Source organism: Lepus europaeus, chromosome 19 (assembly GCF_033115175.1).
Source record: "Lepus europaeus isolate LE1 chromosome 19, mLepTim1.pri, whole genome shotgun sequence".
In the NCBI taxonomy this organism is placed as follows: Eukaryota; Metazoa; Chordata; class Mammalia; order Lagomorpha; family Leporidae; genus Lepus; species Lepus europaeus.
Window position 1 is genome coordinate 71,244,911 of NC_084845.1, and position 14,442 is coordinate 71,259,352.

Below are 14,442 nucleotides of genomic sequence, written 5' to 3' on the forward strand. Positions count from 1 at the left end.
CCATCCTCTAGTTCATTCTCCAAATGGCCACAATGACCAGGGCTGACCCGAGCCAAAGCCAGGAGCCAAGATCTTCCTCTGGGTCTCCCATATGGGTGCAGAGGCCCAAGCACTAGGGCCATCTTCTGCTACTTTCTCAGGCCATCAGCAGGGAGCTAGATCGGAAGTGGAGCAGCCGGGACTTGAACCGGCACTCACATGGGATACCCGTGCTGCAGGTGACGGCTTGACTTGCTAGCCATAGCACTGGCCCCCGCCTTAGGCTACTCTTAAGGAAGAGAGAAGGAGAAGAGCTGAGGCCCCCCTGCCGCCCGCCTACCACGCTGACCAGCCCTCACTGATGGTCTTCCCCGGATGCCTTAGACCTCCGTCTTGTGCTTGTGGGCCCACCAGGTGGTGCTGGACACCGGCCGGTGTGCTCTGTGATGGCAGCACTGGCTCAGATCCCTCCTCACTTGGTGATGGCACCGGGAGAGTGGTGGCAGCAGGTGCAGAGCCTCTCCTCAGCACCCTCGGGCCACTCACGCCGCAGTCCGTCTGGTTCCGGGAGCTGTGTAGCGTGGCTGGGATAAGTCAGGAGGACGCTGTAGCCAGAGGGCCGGGCAGCTGTCAGGGGACACAGTTCTGGGTGGGCTGCAGTTGAGCAAATGGCCAGGTGCCAGTCCAGCAGGGAGCCCTCACCTTTCAGGCGCCCTCTGGTGTCCATCCATGTCCCAGGGGGAGGAGGCCTGTCTTGTCAGCGGCTCCTGTAAACAGGCAGAACCAGTCACGCCGACACTTGGTGAGACCGAAGGTGCCATTCTGATCGCGTATTTTCTGGAAGTTGCTGAGAGTCAGAGCCCAGGTCCCTGCTTAGGTGATGTGGGCAGGATGGCTCAGCATCCCAGGGCTTGGGGCCGCTCCTGTCTGTCCCAGGGGATGCCTGTCCCAGATGGCCTAGGAAGAACCGTGCCTGGGCTGCTGCACTGGGTGCTCGGGTTGGGCAACAGCTCGAGGCGAAGCAGTGGCGCAGGCTTGCCTCCGGCTAGGGTCCACAGACGCTGCTCAAGGGCCGTGCAGCTCCACTCTGAGGGCAGCACCCAGCATCAGCCAGCAGTCCTGGCTGTGCCTCCACGGCCCCATCACAGTGTGCACAGCTGCGCTCCGGCCCTGGGCACGGCCGCCATCGCCGAGGGAGCTGTGTGGGCTTCCTGGGCCCCGTTTTGCAGCACGGGCCTGAGAGGGAGGTGCCCACAGCAGCAGGATGCTGGGGCCTGGGATTCCATGACCAGACAGGAGGGGGCGGGACCCGCCCGGGTCCCGCCCACCCTGACCTCCGAGTCCGCTTGTGTTGGGATTGCACTGGGTGTGCCAGGGGCTGCGTGGAGCATGGGGTCTGCCAAGCCCGCCCTGCTGGCTTCAACTGCTGCGGCTGCCTGCGCTCTACAGGCTGCCTGCGCTCTACAGGCTGCCAGCACCCTGTGCGGCCCACGGTCGCTGGACTGCCTCCCTTGGCTTCCGGCGGGCCTGAGACCACCCAGAGGTGGTGTCCTGCTGGCCTGGGTTCTGTGAGGAGTCCCCTCCGGGGCAGCCACGCCCTCCCGGTGCACAAGGAGCTTGGCATGGCACAGAGGCCCAGTGGGTGCTGGTATCAAGAGCAGAGGTAAGAAACATGAAGGGCTCCAGCCAGGCCTCCTTGGAGAGACCGGAGCAGCTCTTGCTGCAGGGCCGACCGAGGCTGGGATTGTTGAGACAGGGGTTCTGGAAAGAGGAGCAAGGCTTGGCGTGATGGGAACTGGAGACTTGACCAGCGTCGCGGTGAGCCAGGGCCGCAGCCCGTTGTCTGCCCTGCACGCTCTGGGTTGTAGGCAGGATGGCTGTGTCGTGTTAAGGGCCACATCGGGGGCGTTGTGTGTGCTGTTGGCAGGAGCCTCTGGGTGGGCCCTAGAGTCTTGTTGCAGGAGACTCCGCGAGGAACGCGTGGAGCTGAGGGCTCGCAGTGCAGCCGGGTGCTCCAGCTCGCAGCGCAGCTCCCCGCTGGCCAAGAAGCCTGCAGACTCCCTTCCGAGGGAGGCATTCCTGACTCGGAATGTCGACCTTTGTGCGTGTCTGTAGGCATGAAGACACCAGAGCTGAGATACCAGGTTTGTTCCCTGGGAGCCGGCCCTGTGGCCCCATTGTCAGAGGAAGGCCGCCATAGAGGGCAGGCCGGGCTGCAGGCAAGGGGCGGGTTGATGGGATGCAGTGGAGCTGACCCGTGGCTCTGTGTTCGTGGCACTGCAGACTTTCACCACCAGTAGTGCAGGGCAACAGGCTGGGGCTGCACGTCGGGCCGGGGCTGTGAATCCCCTTAGTGTGGATGTGGCTGCTGTCTCCTTACTGAGCAGAGAGCTGCACAGGCCAGTCCGGGGCTCAGAGAGGCCGGGAATTCCGAGGCACCATGTCTGTGTCTGTCACAACATTCCCAGGTCTTCATCTGGTGGGGAGAGAAGTGCCCGGGGGGCACCTGCGGCTGCTGTGTGGGGCCCTCACTGGGCCAGCAGCGTCTGGCCTGGTCTTGTGCTCAGTCCGCCCAGCTCCCTCGGCAGCCGTGCTGGAAGAAGCGTCTGGTAGGAAGTGCGGGGGGAGACGGGGGTCCTGGCTTTAACCTCGTGATCTCTGGGCCCTTTGCTGGACACCACCACCAGTGCTGCCGTGGGTTGAGAGATGGTGCTGCCTGCCACACACAGGCTTGCTTCCCTCGCCGGGAGGCCGTGCTGTTGCCAGTGTTCACATGGGACTGTTGAAATGTTCGGATTTCTTGACCTCCTTTCCCTTTGGCCCAGTTTAATTCTCACTGCTGATGTGCTCCAGAACCAAAACAAACAAATGCACGAACTGACTCCTGTGGCTCAGCTTGCAGAGCGGCGAGAGCAGAACGGGCCTCACCACGGCCTCTGGTGTCTTCAGGACACCACGGGGATGCCCGTTGCTGGAGCGGTCGCAGCCCTGCTGCGCTCCTGCGGCCCAGTGCGCCGCCATCCCGAGAGGCCCTGGTTCAGGTCTCTGCCTTTGCTGCCCTTCTTGTTCCGGAGACAAAGTCCGCGTTTTGAAGCACATAGGCGTGGACATTTGAGCATCTCCTGTGGCAGTGAGGGCACGAGAGTTTGTTGAAAGGGAGAGGGGAGACACGTGCCTTTCGGAGCCTGTTTGGGGTTCCCAGGACTCCTGGACCCCGCACTGAGGGCAGCAGTCTGGGTGTGCTCTGTGCAGAAGCAGCGCCTTGCTGACCTGGGAGTTCTCCGCACTGGGATGGTGGATCGAGCACAGGGGCTTGGTTAGGTCTTTGCGGGAGGCTCGCACGGCCTCTGCCCGAACTGCAGGAGAGCCAGGTGCTCCCGAGGGAACATGCCGGTCAGCACGGACAGCCCCGCCTCCTGTGAGGAGTGCGGAGGTGACGCGTGATCCCCGTGAGCTCTCCCGGCACTGTGGGGCAGATGGGGTGAGTGCACACACCCAGAAGGCCCACGGACGCAGGTGCTGCGTGGCAGGGCCAGAGCCCTTTCTTTTTTTGTCGTCCACAGTCGTCCCGGCTGAGTGCGGCCTCGCCCACACTCCCCTCGGAGAGCAGGTCCACTTCCTGCCCAGCGCGTCTCACAGGGCGTGCTGGCTTCCTGAGGCTGCTGTAGCCCAGGACCAGCGGCAGGGGCTGTCCAGCCTGGGCATCTGCTCTCTCACGGGTCAGAGGCCCCAGGTCCGAGATGTGGGTGTTGGTAGGGCCGTGCGCCCTCTCAGAGGCTTTGCCTCTGCCAGCTTCGGGTGGTGGACAGCCGAGGCCAGCGTCCTTGCCCAGGGCAGCGTCACCCGTGCCTGCCTCCGTCACGTGGCTGTTGTCTCCCTGAGCGACTGTTGTGGTCGCTCTTCTTGCCTGTGTGGATTCTAGCCACATTGGGTTTCAGCCCCACTGTACTCAGCTATGACCTCATCTGAACTAAATTAATCCCATCTGCAGAGCCGTCAGTGCCAAGGAAGGTCACTCCTGAGGTCCTGGGAAGGCCATGGTTTGGGGGCCACCGTTCGGCCAGTACTCAGGCCAGGGTTCCCCGAGCTCGCCCATCAGATGCTGCTCCGTGCACACCTCCGCCTGCCCGGGGCATTCTGGAGAAATTCCGCGTGGGCTGTGGTGCTTCTTGCGTTACAGTGAACTTAGCTCTCGGTTCTCTTTCTTCTGCGGACTTCCTGAAGTCCTGTGTTTAGCCACTGTGACCCAACACATTTGATGGGTGCATCTGGTCACTTGGGCTCGTGTCAGAGAAGGGAAGCTGGCCGCTGGGCTGTACCCATCAGGCTCGCTGGCTCTAAAGGTTTATTTGTTTGTTTGAAAGGCAGAATGACAAAGGGAAAAAGAGATCTCTTCTGCCTGCTGGTTTGCTCCCCAAATGGCCTCCATGGCTGGGGCTGGGCCAGGCCAGGCAGGCCCAAGCCAGAAGCTTCTTCGAGGTCTCCCACGTTGGTCATTTTATGCTGCTTTCCCAGGCCGCTAGTAGGGAGCACGAACCAGCGCCCATAGTGGGGTGCTAGCGTCCCAGGTGGTGGCTTTACCCACTGCACCACAGCACTGGCCCCAAGGGTCTCTTACAAACCAGGGACGGAGGGACTGGAGGTTCCTCCTGAGGGCTGTGGGCTCCCCTCCCGGGAAGAAGTGGCTGTGACTGTGGGCGGCGCGGGTGGAGTGTCGGCCGGCCGTGCTGCCCCGCTGCCGTGGAGTGCTTGGCCACGGGAGGACAGACTCCCTCTGCTTCCCTGGCCAGTTGCTATCAAGTCAAGTCTGTAATTTCAAGAAGTAAATTGTTGGCACGAGCTTTCTGCTGGCTTTGCCCTCGAACTTGAGATGACATCCCCGCCGTGGGGTTTTCATTCTCTGTGGCTGATAAACCTCCTGCCACCCACCAAGCACTGAGATCATGAGCTCCGTTCCTCTGCTTTGGCCGCTCCTCTGGAGGCTCATTAATGAGAGCTGGGACTCTGTTTCCGTGATTTGAGGCACCGATGCCAGTGGAGGGAGGGCGTCTGGGGCTGAGGAGAGCCTTTTCAGCTCTCGGGGTTGCCAGGCAGCTTGTCAGAAAGGGAGGGGTGGGCGCCGGGTTCTAGTCCCAGCTGCTCCTCTTCCAGTCCAGCTCTCTGCTGTGGCCAGGGAGTGCAGTGGAGGATGGCCCAAGTGCTTGGGCCCTGCACCCCATGGGAGACCAGGAGAAGCACCTGGCTCCTGGCTTCGGATCAGCGCAGCGCGCCAGCCATAGAGGCCATATGGGGGGTGAACCAACGGAAGGAAGACCTTTCTTTCTCTCTCTCTTTCTCACTGTCTGTAACTCTACCTGTCAAATAAATTTAAAAAGGGGGAGGGGGGAAGGTGAGGGCAGGCTGGGCCACTGCTGTCCAGGTGAGATGGGCACTGTCCCTGGGAGTCGGGTGCTTGTTGGCTACAGGCTGATGGCTCCGGTTCTCTGTGCCCCAGAAGCTGCTGCAGGTTTCAGTTTGCCTAAAGGTTCTGCTGCGTCTGCTGGCAGATGGTCCAGGGCAGTCCCCTGAGTGCGGGGCAGGGACACGCGTGTGCTCCCTGCTTGGGCTCGGGGCTCTCGGGGCGGGAGGAGGGGCCGCAGTGCATCCAGCCGCTCCTCCAGGTGGGTGGGCTCTGGGAAGCCCAGCTTTTCCCTTGGCTTTGCTTCAACACTGAACCTTGCTTCCAGGGTGTTCTTGTGCTGATTGGAGTGCCCAGGCAGCTGTCCAGTGCCCGTAAGGTTTGGGGCAGTCTTCCACGTCGTGATAAGGCTTTTCCTGCTCCACTGGCTGAGCTGAGGTTGCTCGGCTGAGGTTCTTGGGAGAGAAGCGGAAGGAAGCTCTGTGAGAAGCCGGAGAAGTGGTGACTCGGGCCGTGCCCAGGCTGCAGCGTCCAGGTCCCTCCCTGGCGTCCAGGCTGGCCCGTGCAGTGCGGTTCCTGAGGGCAGAGCGTGAAGCCGCCTGTGCAGCTCTCGGAGCACGTCACGCCTGCCCTTCCAACCCGCAGCTCTTCCGGTGGGGGGCCTGCTGCTGATGCCTTGGTTGGTTTGTCTTGGCTGGGATTCGGGCGCTCACCCTCCAGTGGGAGCTCTGAGTTGCTGCGGGAAGGAATTATGTAACATGATGTTCAAGGAGAATTTAAAAATGGATCATGTGTAACTAAATAAATAGACACTTTTTCTTTAAAGGATATAAGCCAGGTTTTAAACTGGCTGCTTGATTTTTACAAATTCAAATTTAAATGCTAATATTTTTGCCCGTTTCTTATATCTATAACCTCTGTGTGTTTTAGTTTCTGTTAACAAATTTTAAAAAATTTGTATAATGTTATTAATCCCTAGGGGTACTTTAAAATTTTTTTCCTTACATGCAAAAGTATGAAAAGAATGAGGGGTGGCTTTGACGATTTTTCTTTTTATCCAAGAGTGTTCCAAGTAAGATGTTTTCACAGTGTGGCAACTGCCGTTTTTTGTCTGGGAGGCTACAGTTGTGACCGTGGTCCACAGTGAGCCTCTCTGACTGCCGCGCTGTGCGTGGTTCTGATAGTTGTGTTCTGTTGTGACCACGGTCAGTGGTGGGCGCCCCTCTGGTTGAAGTTGATAACAAGCCAGGGTCATCGTGAGGTTATACTTGGCACCCAAAGCCAAAGCCACCACAGGCCAGTCGGTATATGCCCACCAGAGCTTGCAGCCTTGTGACCGTGTGAAAGTGGGCAGGGCCCGAGGGGCATCGGCTCCAGTCTGACACCTGCTCCGCAGTGCTGCCCTCGTCCGCTGTCCCCTGGTCACTGAGAGAGGGGACTCTGTGCTGTTGGCCGTGTCCTGAGCCCTCGTGGGTGCTCAGGGGTTAACACGTGTGATTCTCTGCTTGTGCAAGATGCAATACGGGGAAGCCGCAAGCCCACATGCGCCTTTCCCCGGCCCAACAGAGTGTAGATGACGCCCCCAGGGCAGGTGCACAGAGGACCCGGGACTAGAAACAGTGGTGTGACTGACAGACACAGCAGGCCCCATGCTCCGCTGTGCTGCAGGTCTTCAAGTCTGTGGCTGTCGTCTTCCGAGCATTTACCACGTGCCGGGGTGTTGTGGGTTTTTGGACACCCATGGGTGAAAAAGCAAATTTCCTGTGCTTGTGCAGGAGACAAAGTGGAAACACAGCGCATGTGCAAATTCTGTGAATGCTACAAGGTAATCATTGCGCTGAGAGAGCAGGTGGAACAGGATCTGAGACTTCCAGCGCCAGGATGGGGGTGCATGTGCGTGGGGAAGGCGGGGCTCCTGGCATGCTGGTGGAGCCGTGGCGTGAAGGGATTGCCAGGGGCCTGGGTGAGCGTGAGCGAGCCAGGGCTGAGGGGCAGCGTCTTGGAAACCCAGATGTGACTGAATTGTTGGGGTCCTGCATTCCTCCCTAGACGTTTGGGACTTGAGTGCTGTTTTTGGAGTCAGGGCAGAGGTAGGAGTGGGGGTGAAACGTGGGCCTCACGGTGTTGGGGAGCACTTAGGTCGCAGTTATTTAAAGCGATGGGCAAAGAACTGACTTTGCTTCCTCAGTGTGTGTATCCGATCTGGGAAGATCGTTGGCTGAGGGGCGAGGGGCGGGTGGTCCAGGGCATGGGGCGCTGTTGGTGCTGCTCGTGGCGCAGGGCTCTCACGGCTCCTGTGGGGGCTGTCCTTTCAGGTCACCTCTTCTACAAGTTTGGGATCACGGAATCTGACTGGTACCGGATCAAGCAGAGCATTGACTCCAAATGCCGGACAGCGTGGCGGCGGAAACAGCGCGGCCAGAGCCTGGCCGTCAAGAGCTTCTCGCGGAGAACGCCGTCCTCCTCCTCCTACAGTGCCTCAGGTAGGCTCTGTGGCCGCCGGAGCGGGCGCCCGGGCCACGGTGCGTGCCGTGTGGGCGCTGTCCAGGCGCTGCGCCCTGATGCTGCCTCCACACGGGGGCTGGGCCGCTGTTCAGAGAGCGGGCCGTCTCCCGCCTGCTGGCCCTGGGGTGAGGCCTCTGCCTGAGGAAGGAGGAGCAGCAGCCTCCTGGGGGCTCCCGAGTCACAGGGGCCTTGTGTGGCTCTGCGGCCCCGGAGGGAGGTCCAGACCAGGGTGGGTGCTGCTGCCTCTGCTCCTCCCCCGCTGCTCTGACCCCAAGCGAGCGGCCGTGACCGCGACCTGCGAGGTGACTGTCCCGGAGGGCAGGGGTGAATCCTCACTTGAGTTCCTGGCCCAGTGCCAGGACCACAGGTGGTGGGAAGAGCCCTCCAGCGTTCCCCGTGCACACTGCTGCAGGCCTCTCTCTCCCAGGGCGCGTTGGCTAGAAGGGCCCCCGGACTTCAGCACTGCCTTCCGCCCCATGGCTCCAAGAATCTGAACAAGTTTTTCAATGAAAATAGTTCTCCCCCTGGGCTGGGGTCAGAGTGTGTGGGTGGCGGCGGGTGCGGCCCCTCTGTGCGTGGACCGTGTTGCTGAGCTCCACGCCGCGGCCTGCACTGGACGACCAGACCGCCTGCCGTGCTCGGCCTCTGTTCTCTCCGAGCCAGTCCCAGGAGACACTCTCCCCCCAGTTGTTTGGGAAGTTTTTGGATACTTGGCCCCGAGCTGTTGCCAGGGGTCCTGAGGGTGGGAGGCAGGGTGGTGGCCACACACGCTGCCCCCTGCCCCACCCTGGGCAGAGCTGTTTCAAGCGTCTGCTGTTGATGAAAGAAGCCTTGGTGAGGAATGTGGACCTTGTAGTTGCCGACGGGCAGCGTGTGTGGGAATGCAGAGAGGCGGCAGCCCTCGGGTGCCGACTGAACCCCTGGGCGACTGCGTGCAGGGCGGCAGCTCCTGCTGTGGCACCGGGCCCCGAGCTGCCGTGCCCTGGCACAGACGGGAGAGGTGCAGTCATGGGGGATGTGTGTGTGTTCAGATACGTGCTGCATGTGATGTCATGGACAGTCTCAGGTGAGGGCCTTGCAATTTAAATTTTTTTTCTTTATGTCTTACTGGAGCTTCTAAATTATTCCCAGTAAGCACTGCACTAGTTTTACAGGTTTTCAAAAAGCCGTTAAAAGAGATGGCTGCTTTCAGGCTTGATGGCAGGGACCAGGTTGAATTCTGTCCTCATAGAAATCTGGGCGAGTCTCCGAGGCAGCTGCCCTCAGACGCTGGGGAGCGGCAGCACAGGATGGTGACTGCTCAAGGGGGAAGGTGGGCGACCCTGCCTCGCCCGGACTCGCTCAAGGAGGCGCCGGCTGGCCTCTGCACACGGTGTGAGACATCCCAGGCAGGCCGCAGCTGCGTCATACACGCAGGAGCCGGTAGTGCAGGGGATGGGGACAGCCAGGAGCTGTGGAGTAGAATTTTTGTTTGTTTTTTTTTTTTTAAGCTTGATTTATTTATTTGAAAGAGTTACAGGAAGAGAGGGAGAGACAGAGAAAGATCCTCCACATGCTGGTTCACTCCCCAGATGACCACAACGGTCGGGCCGAAGCCAAGAGCCAGGAGCTTCTTCCAGGTCTCCCACGTGGGTGCAGAGGCCCCAGCACTTGGGCCATCTTCTGCTACTTTGCCAGGCCACAGCAGGGAGCTGGATCAGAAGTGAAGCAGCCGGGACTCGGAACTGGCATGGATGTGGGATAACCTGTTACGGCTAGTGGCTGTATCGACTACACCACAGCACTGGCCCCTGAGCAGAGTTCTTGTGAGGACGAGGTTTGTGGGAGACTCCAGAGTGCACAGGGTTCTGCCACACAGACTGGAGGGAAGAGGGCGCACCTGGGAACGGGGGCTCTGCGCCCCCCTGGGCTGAGAGCTGTGCAGATTTTCCCAGTTGAGGTGCAGAAACCTGGGATCCGGCCAGCAGGAGGCCACGCTTACTAAGGAGGCAAAGTGTCCCCCGAGTGGAAGCAGAGCCCCCACTCAGCCTTGGAGGGATCACGCTCCCCCGCCAGGTGTAAAACTTCCCAAGAAAGACAGCAAAATCTAGATGCTGAGCAAAGTGAGAGCCAGTGTCCAGAATCCACTACAAATGTGACCTGGGACCAGAGACGCTGTCAGTAGAAGGAGATCCTGTGTGGAATTAACAAGCCAGGACTCCGGAGACTCTGCTGAAATTGTGGTCTGAGGTGGAGACCACAGCTTAGCAAGGCAACGCAGGAGAGGTGAAGGAGCTGGTTGCTCTGGGCATGAGAAGCGAGGGCGGACTGCGTGCTGTGCCTTCTGCCCTCTGCCTGCACGGCGCCCTGGTAACGCAGTGGCTTATTTCAGCGGCTAGGCAGCACAGTCCAAGCTGAACTGTTGCCAGCATCCTTGGGGAGCAGGGACTCTCCTAAACCTCCCAGTTGCTCGGTATTCCAGTCCAGATTCTCAGGAAGTTAGAGGAGGGGCAGGTGGAGTGAGGTGAGATGCTGAGCTGCAGGTGTAGCGTGGGCATCGCTGTGGTGCAGGTACGCGTGCAGCTGCGTTCTTGAGGAGCCACGTCAGCGTGGCTGCCGGCACACCGGGCGCAGTGTGCGTTCCCAGCCCCGCTGGCCTGCTTGCTGGCCATGTGGTCACATGTTGGAGCCACTGAGAACTGTCCATGGATAGCCTTCCCTGCAGGTGGTAGCACTGGAGGTCATTCAGGGGATTGAGTGTGGGCAGCCGTTAGGAATTCAGACTTGTTGAGGTTTGAGACAGGTCAGCAAGTGTCTGAGAAGAGGCTCATCCGTCCAGACGGCCTGACCTTGGCCTTGCGAGCGTCGGCACAGGAGCAGCAGGACGGACTCGAGCCCTGCTGGGTTCTTGCGCTTGTCATCCTGGGGTCCCCTGGGGCTGACGCTGGTGTCGCCAGGGCCACGCAGCACTTCCCCTCCTCAAGTGGTCTGCGGCTGGGGCCATCTTCCTCTGCTTTCCCAGGCAGTTAGCAGGGCGCTGGCTGGGAAGCGAGTGTGTGGGCCTGGAGCCAGCACTCTGATCCGGCTGCTGGGTCGCAGGCAGGATCTGCCACTGGAGTGAGTTCTTTAAACCTTGGGCCGGCACTGACTGCCCTCTGCCTGCTTCTGGCTCTGCGACAGGAAATCGGGGTTCTCCTCGCCGCCAGCTCACGCTGTTCTCTCCGTCAGTGTGGTCTGTGATTTTATGATTGATTTTGTGGTATTTACTCTGGTGTTTCAGGCTTAGTGGAGCTTCAGGTCAGGTGGGTGTGCTTCCGTGACACATGCTGTATCTGTTAGGGACGTGCCAGTGTTTCTTAGATGTGGTGGCTTTCGTGACCCAGGTGCTGTGGACCTCTCCTGAGCCGTGATCAGTGTTCATGCACGTGAACATTCAGGCGTGTCCCCACGAGTGGCCTAATAGGTCGCATCAGTTGGCCAACCCCAAGGTGGCTCTCTGAGAGTAAGGAGTCGTCAGCCCCTGCCTTTGCTTGAATACGGGCCATCCTCCCAGTAGCCGCCGAGCTTGTGCCCAGGTGGCAGGACCTCCTGGTGTCGGCCAGCCGGTTCTGCTGTCCGCACACAGACTGCTGGACCAAGTGAGGACACGCTGCCTGATCCCAGGGTCTGCGCGGTGCTTGGGCTGCCCCATATCCCAGGAGGCTGAGCGGCGTGCCTCTGTCCCTCGGTCTGGAGGGCCAAGAGTGAGCCTGAGCAGCGCTCCCTATGGAGTTCACCGGCAGCCAGAAGCCCCCCATCTGAGGCTGTCGCTGTGCAGGCCGAGGCCCAGCTGGCGCGGAGGAGCACAGCACAGCCTGGCCACGTGCTCTCCAGCCCATTTCTCTGCTCTTATTCTTAGAATAACTACGTGCTGACATAGGTGGTTAGGCAGAGGGGCTCTTGGGAGTTTTGTGATTGTTATGTTGGCCTCACAAAGCTGTTCTGATATTTAAGGCTACTTTGGTGACAGAAGTAACCCAGTAAAAGGTAATTAAATTGGTGTTCTGTTAATTGGGGATTGGTGGTAATTGTTTTCTTTTGAGTTATCAGCAGACGATTGAATTATCAGAGAAGGAACTTCCAAACAAATCCTGCAATGATTCTGAGCCAAGGGTAGCGTTTCAAAAGCTGAATCGGTATTGCCAATCTGAGTGCAAATCATACCAGCACTAGTGTCAAGCGATGTTTAAAAAACCAGCTTACCAGAGGTCTGTCTGTGCTCTCCTCTCTGTCTGTGCTCGAGGTGGGAACTAGATTTGATTGTTTGAATTACCAGAGGTCTGTCTGTGCTCTCCTCTCTGTCTGTGCTCGAGGTGGGAACTAGATTTGATTGTTTGAATTACCAGAGGTCTGTCTGTGCTCTCCTCTCTGTCTGTGCTCGAGGGGGAACTAGATTTGATTGTTTGAATTACCAGAGGTCTGTCTGTGCTCTCCTCTCTGTCTGTGCTCGAGGGGGAACTAGATTTGATTGTTTGAATTACCAGAGGTCTGTCTGTGCTCTCCTCTCTGTCTGTGCTCGAGGGGGAACTAGATTTGATTGTTTGAATTACCAGAGGTCTGTCTGTGCTCTCCTCTCTGTCTGTGCTCGAGGTGGGAACTAGATTTGATTGTTTGAATTACCAGAGGTCTGTCTGTGCTCTCCTCTCTGTCTGTGCTCGAGGTGGGAACTAGATTTGATTGTTTGAATTACCAGAGGTCTGTCTGTGCTCTCCTGTCTGCGCTCGAGGGGGAACTAGATTTGATTGTTTGAATTACCAGAGGTCTGTCTGTGCTCTCCTCTCTGTCTGTGCTCGAGGTGGGAACTAGATTTGATTGTTTGAATTACCAGAGGTCTGTCTGTGCTCTCCTGTCTGTCTGTGCTCGAGGTGGGAACTAGATTTGATTGTTTGAATTACCAGAGGTCTGTCTGTGCTCTCCTCTCTCTCTGTGCTCGAGGTGGGAACTAGATTTGATTGTTTGAATTACCAGAGGTCTGTCTGTGCTCTCCTGTCTGCGCTCGAGGGGGAACTAGATTTGATTGTTTGAATTACCAGAGGTCTGTCTGTGCTCTCCTCTCTGTCTGTGCTCGAGGGGGAACTAGATTTGATTGTTTGAATTACCAGAGGTCTGTCTGTGCTCTCCTCTCTGTCTGTGCTCGAGGTGGGAACTAGATTTGATTGTTTGAATTACCAGAGGTCTGTCTGTGCTCTCCTCTCTGTCTGTGCTCGAGGGGGAACTAGATTTGATTGTTTGAATTACCAGAGGTCTGTCTGTGCTCTCCTCTCTGTCTGTGCTCGAGGTGGGAACTAGATTTGATTGTTTGAATTACCAGAGGTCTGTCTGTGCTCTCCTCTCTGTCTGTGCTCGAGGTGGGAACTAGATTTGATTGTTTGAATTACCAGAGGTCTGTCTGTGCTCTCCTCTCTGTCTGTGCTCGAGGTGGGAACTAGATTTGATTGTTTGAATTACCAGAGGTCTGTCTGTGCTCTCCTGTCTGTGCTCGAGGTGGGAACTAGATTTGATTGTTTGAATTACCAGAGGTCTGTCTGTGCTCTCCTCTGTCTGTGCTCGAGGTGGGAACTAGATTTGATTGTTTGAATTACCAAAGGTCTGTCTGTGCTCTCCTCTCTGTGCTCGAGGTGGAAACTAGATTTGATTGTTTGAATGCAGTCTAAGGGGCCAGTGCTGTGGCTTAGAAGGTTAAGCCTCCGCCTGCAGTGCCGGCCTCCCACATGGGCACAGGTTCGTGTCCTGGCTGCTCCTTGTCTGATCCAGCTCTCTGCTTATGGCCTGGGAAAGCAATAGAAGATGGCCCAAGCAATTGGGCCCCTGCACCCAAGTGGGAGACTGGGAAGAAGCTCCTGGCTCCTGCCTTCAGATTGGCTCAGCTCCAGCCGTTGTGGCCATTTGGGGAGTGAACCAGTAGATGGAAGATCTTTCTCTCTGTCTCTCCCTCTCTTCTGTAACTCTGCCTTTCAAAAAATAAATAACATCTTATTAAATACAGTTCAACCTCCCTCTCGCATGTGGGTGGGCATCTGTGTTGTGGCTGATAACTTCCAGTGGCAGAGAGCCAGTCCTTGGAAAGCTGCTACCTGCACATCTGGCCACAGCTGTCTCTGCCTCTGTGTGTGTCCCGGACACTGGGGCAGCTGGGTCGGGTGTGCTGAGGGGCGCAGGGCAGACCAGAGCACCGGTGTGAGCATCCCTGCTTGCTGGTCACGTACAGTGGGGTTTCACACCGGATCTTAGTAGCAGTGCGAATGTGGATTTGGGTCGGGCTTCCCACAGTACAGCCGGAAGGAGCTGCTGCTGGGAATAGCAGCTAACAGCTCACCTGTGTACCATACTGTCTGTGATTTTCCAAAAAAAGATTTATTTAAAGGCAGAGTAACAAAGACACAGAGGGAGAGAGAGAGAGGAAAGAGAAAGAGGCCTTCCAACTGCTGGTTCACTGCCCTAGCGGCTGGAATAGCCAGGGCTAAGAACTCCATGTGGGTGGCAGGAGTGCAAGTGCCTGGGCCGTGTCTGCCGCCCTCCCAGGCGGGGAGCGGGGAGCGGGG

General features: G+C 58.2%; 1 protein-coding gene across 10 annotated transcripts in view; it reads left to right on the forward strand.

Annotated features, from left to right (window-relative positions):
• Positions 1 to 14,442, forward strand: part of BANP (BTG3 associated nuclear protein) — a 111,992-nt gene that overhangs the window by 55,728 nt on the left and 41,822 nt on the right. For all 10 annotated transcript variants that reach the window (XM_062176911.1, XM_062176913.1, XM_062176917.1 and 7 more), the window contains one exon: positions 7,693 to 7,860. In XM_062176911.1, coding sequence (XP_062032895.1) covers positions 7,693 to 7,860 — 168 coding nt within the window. The remainder of the gene's footprint in view (positions 1 to 7,692; positions 7,861 to 14,442) is intronic.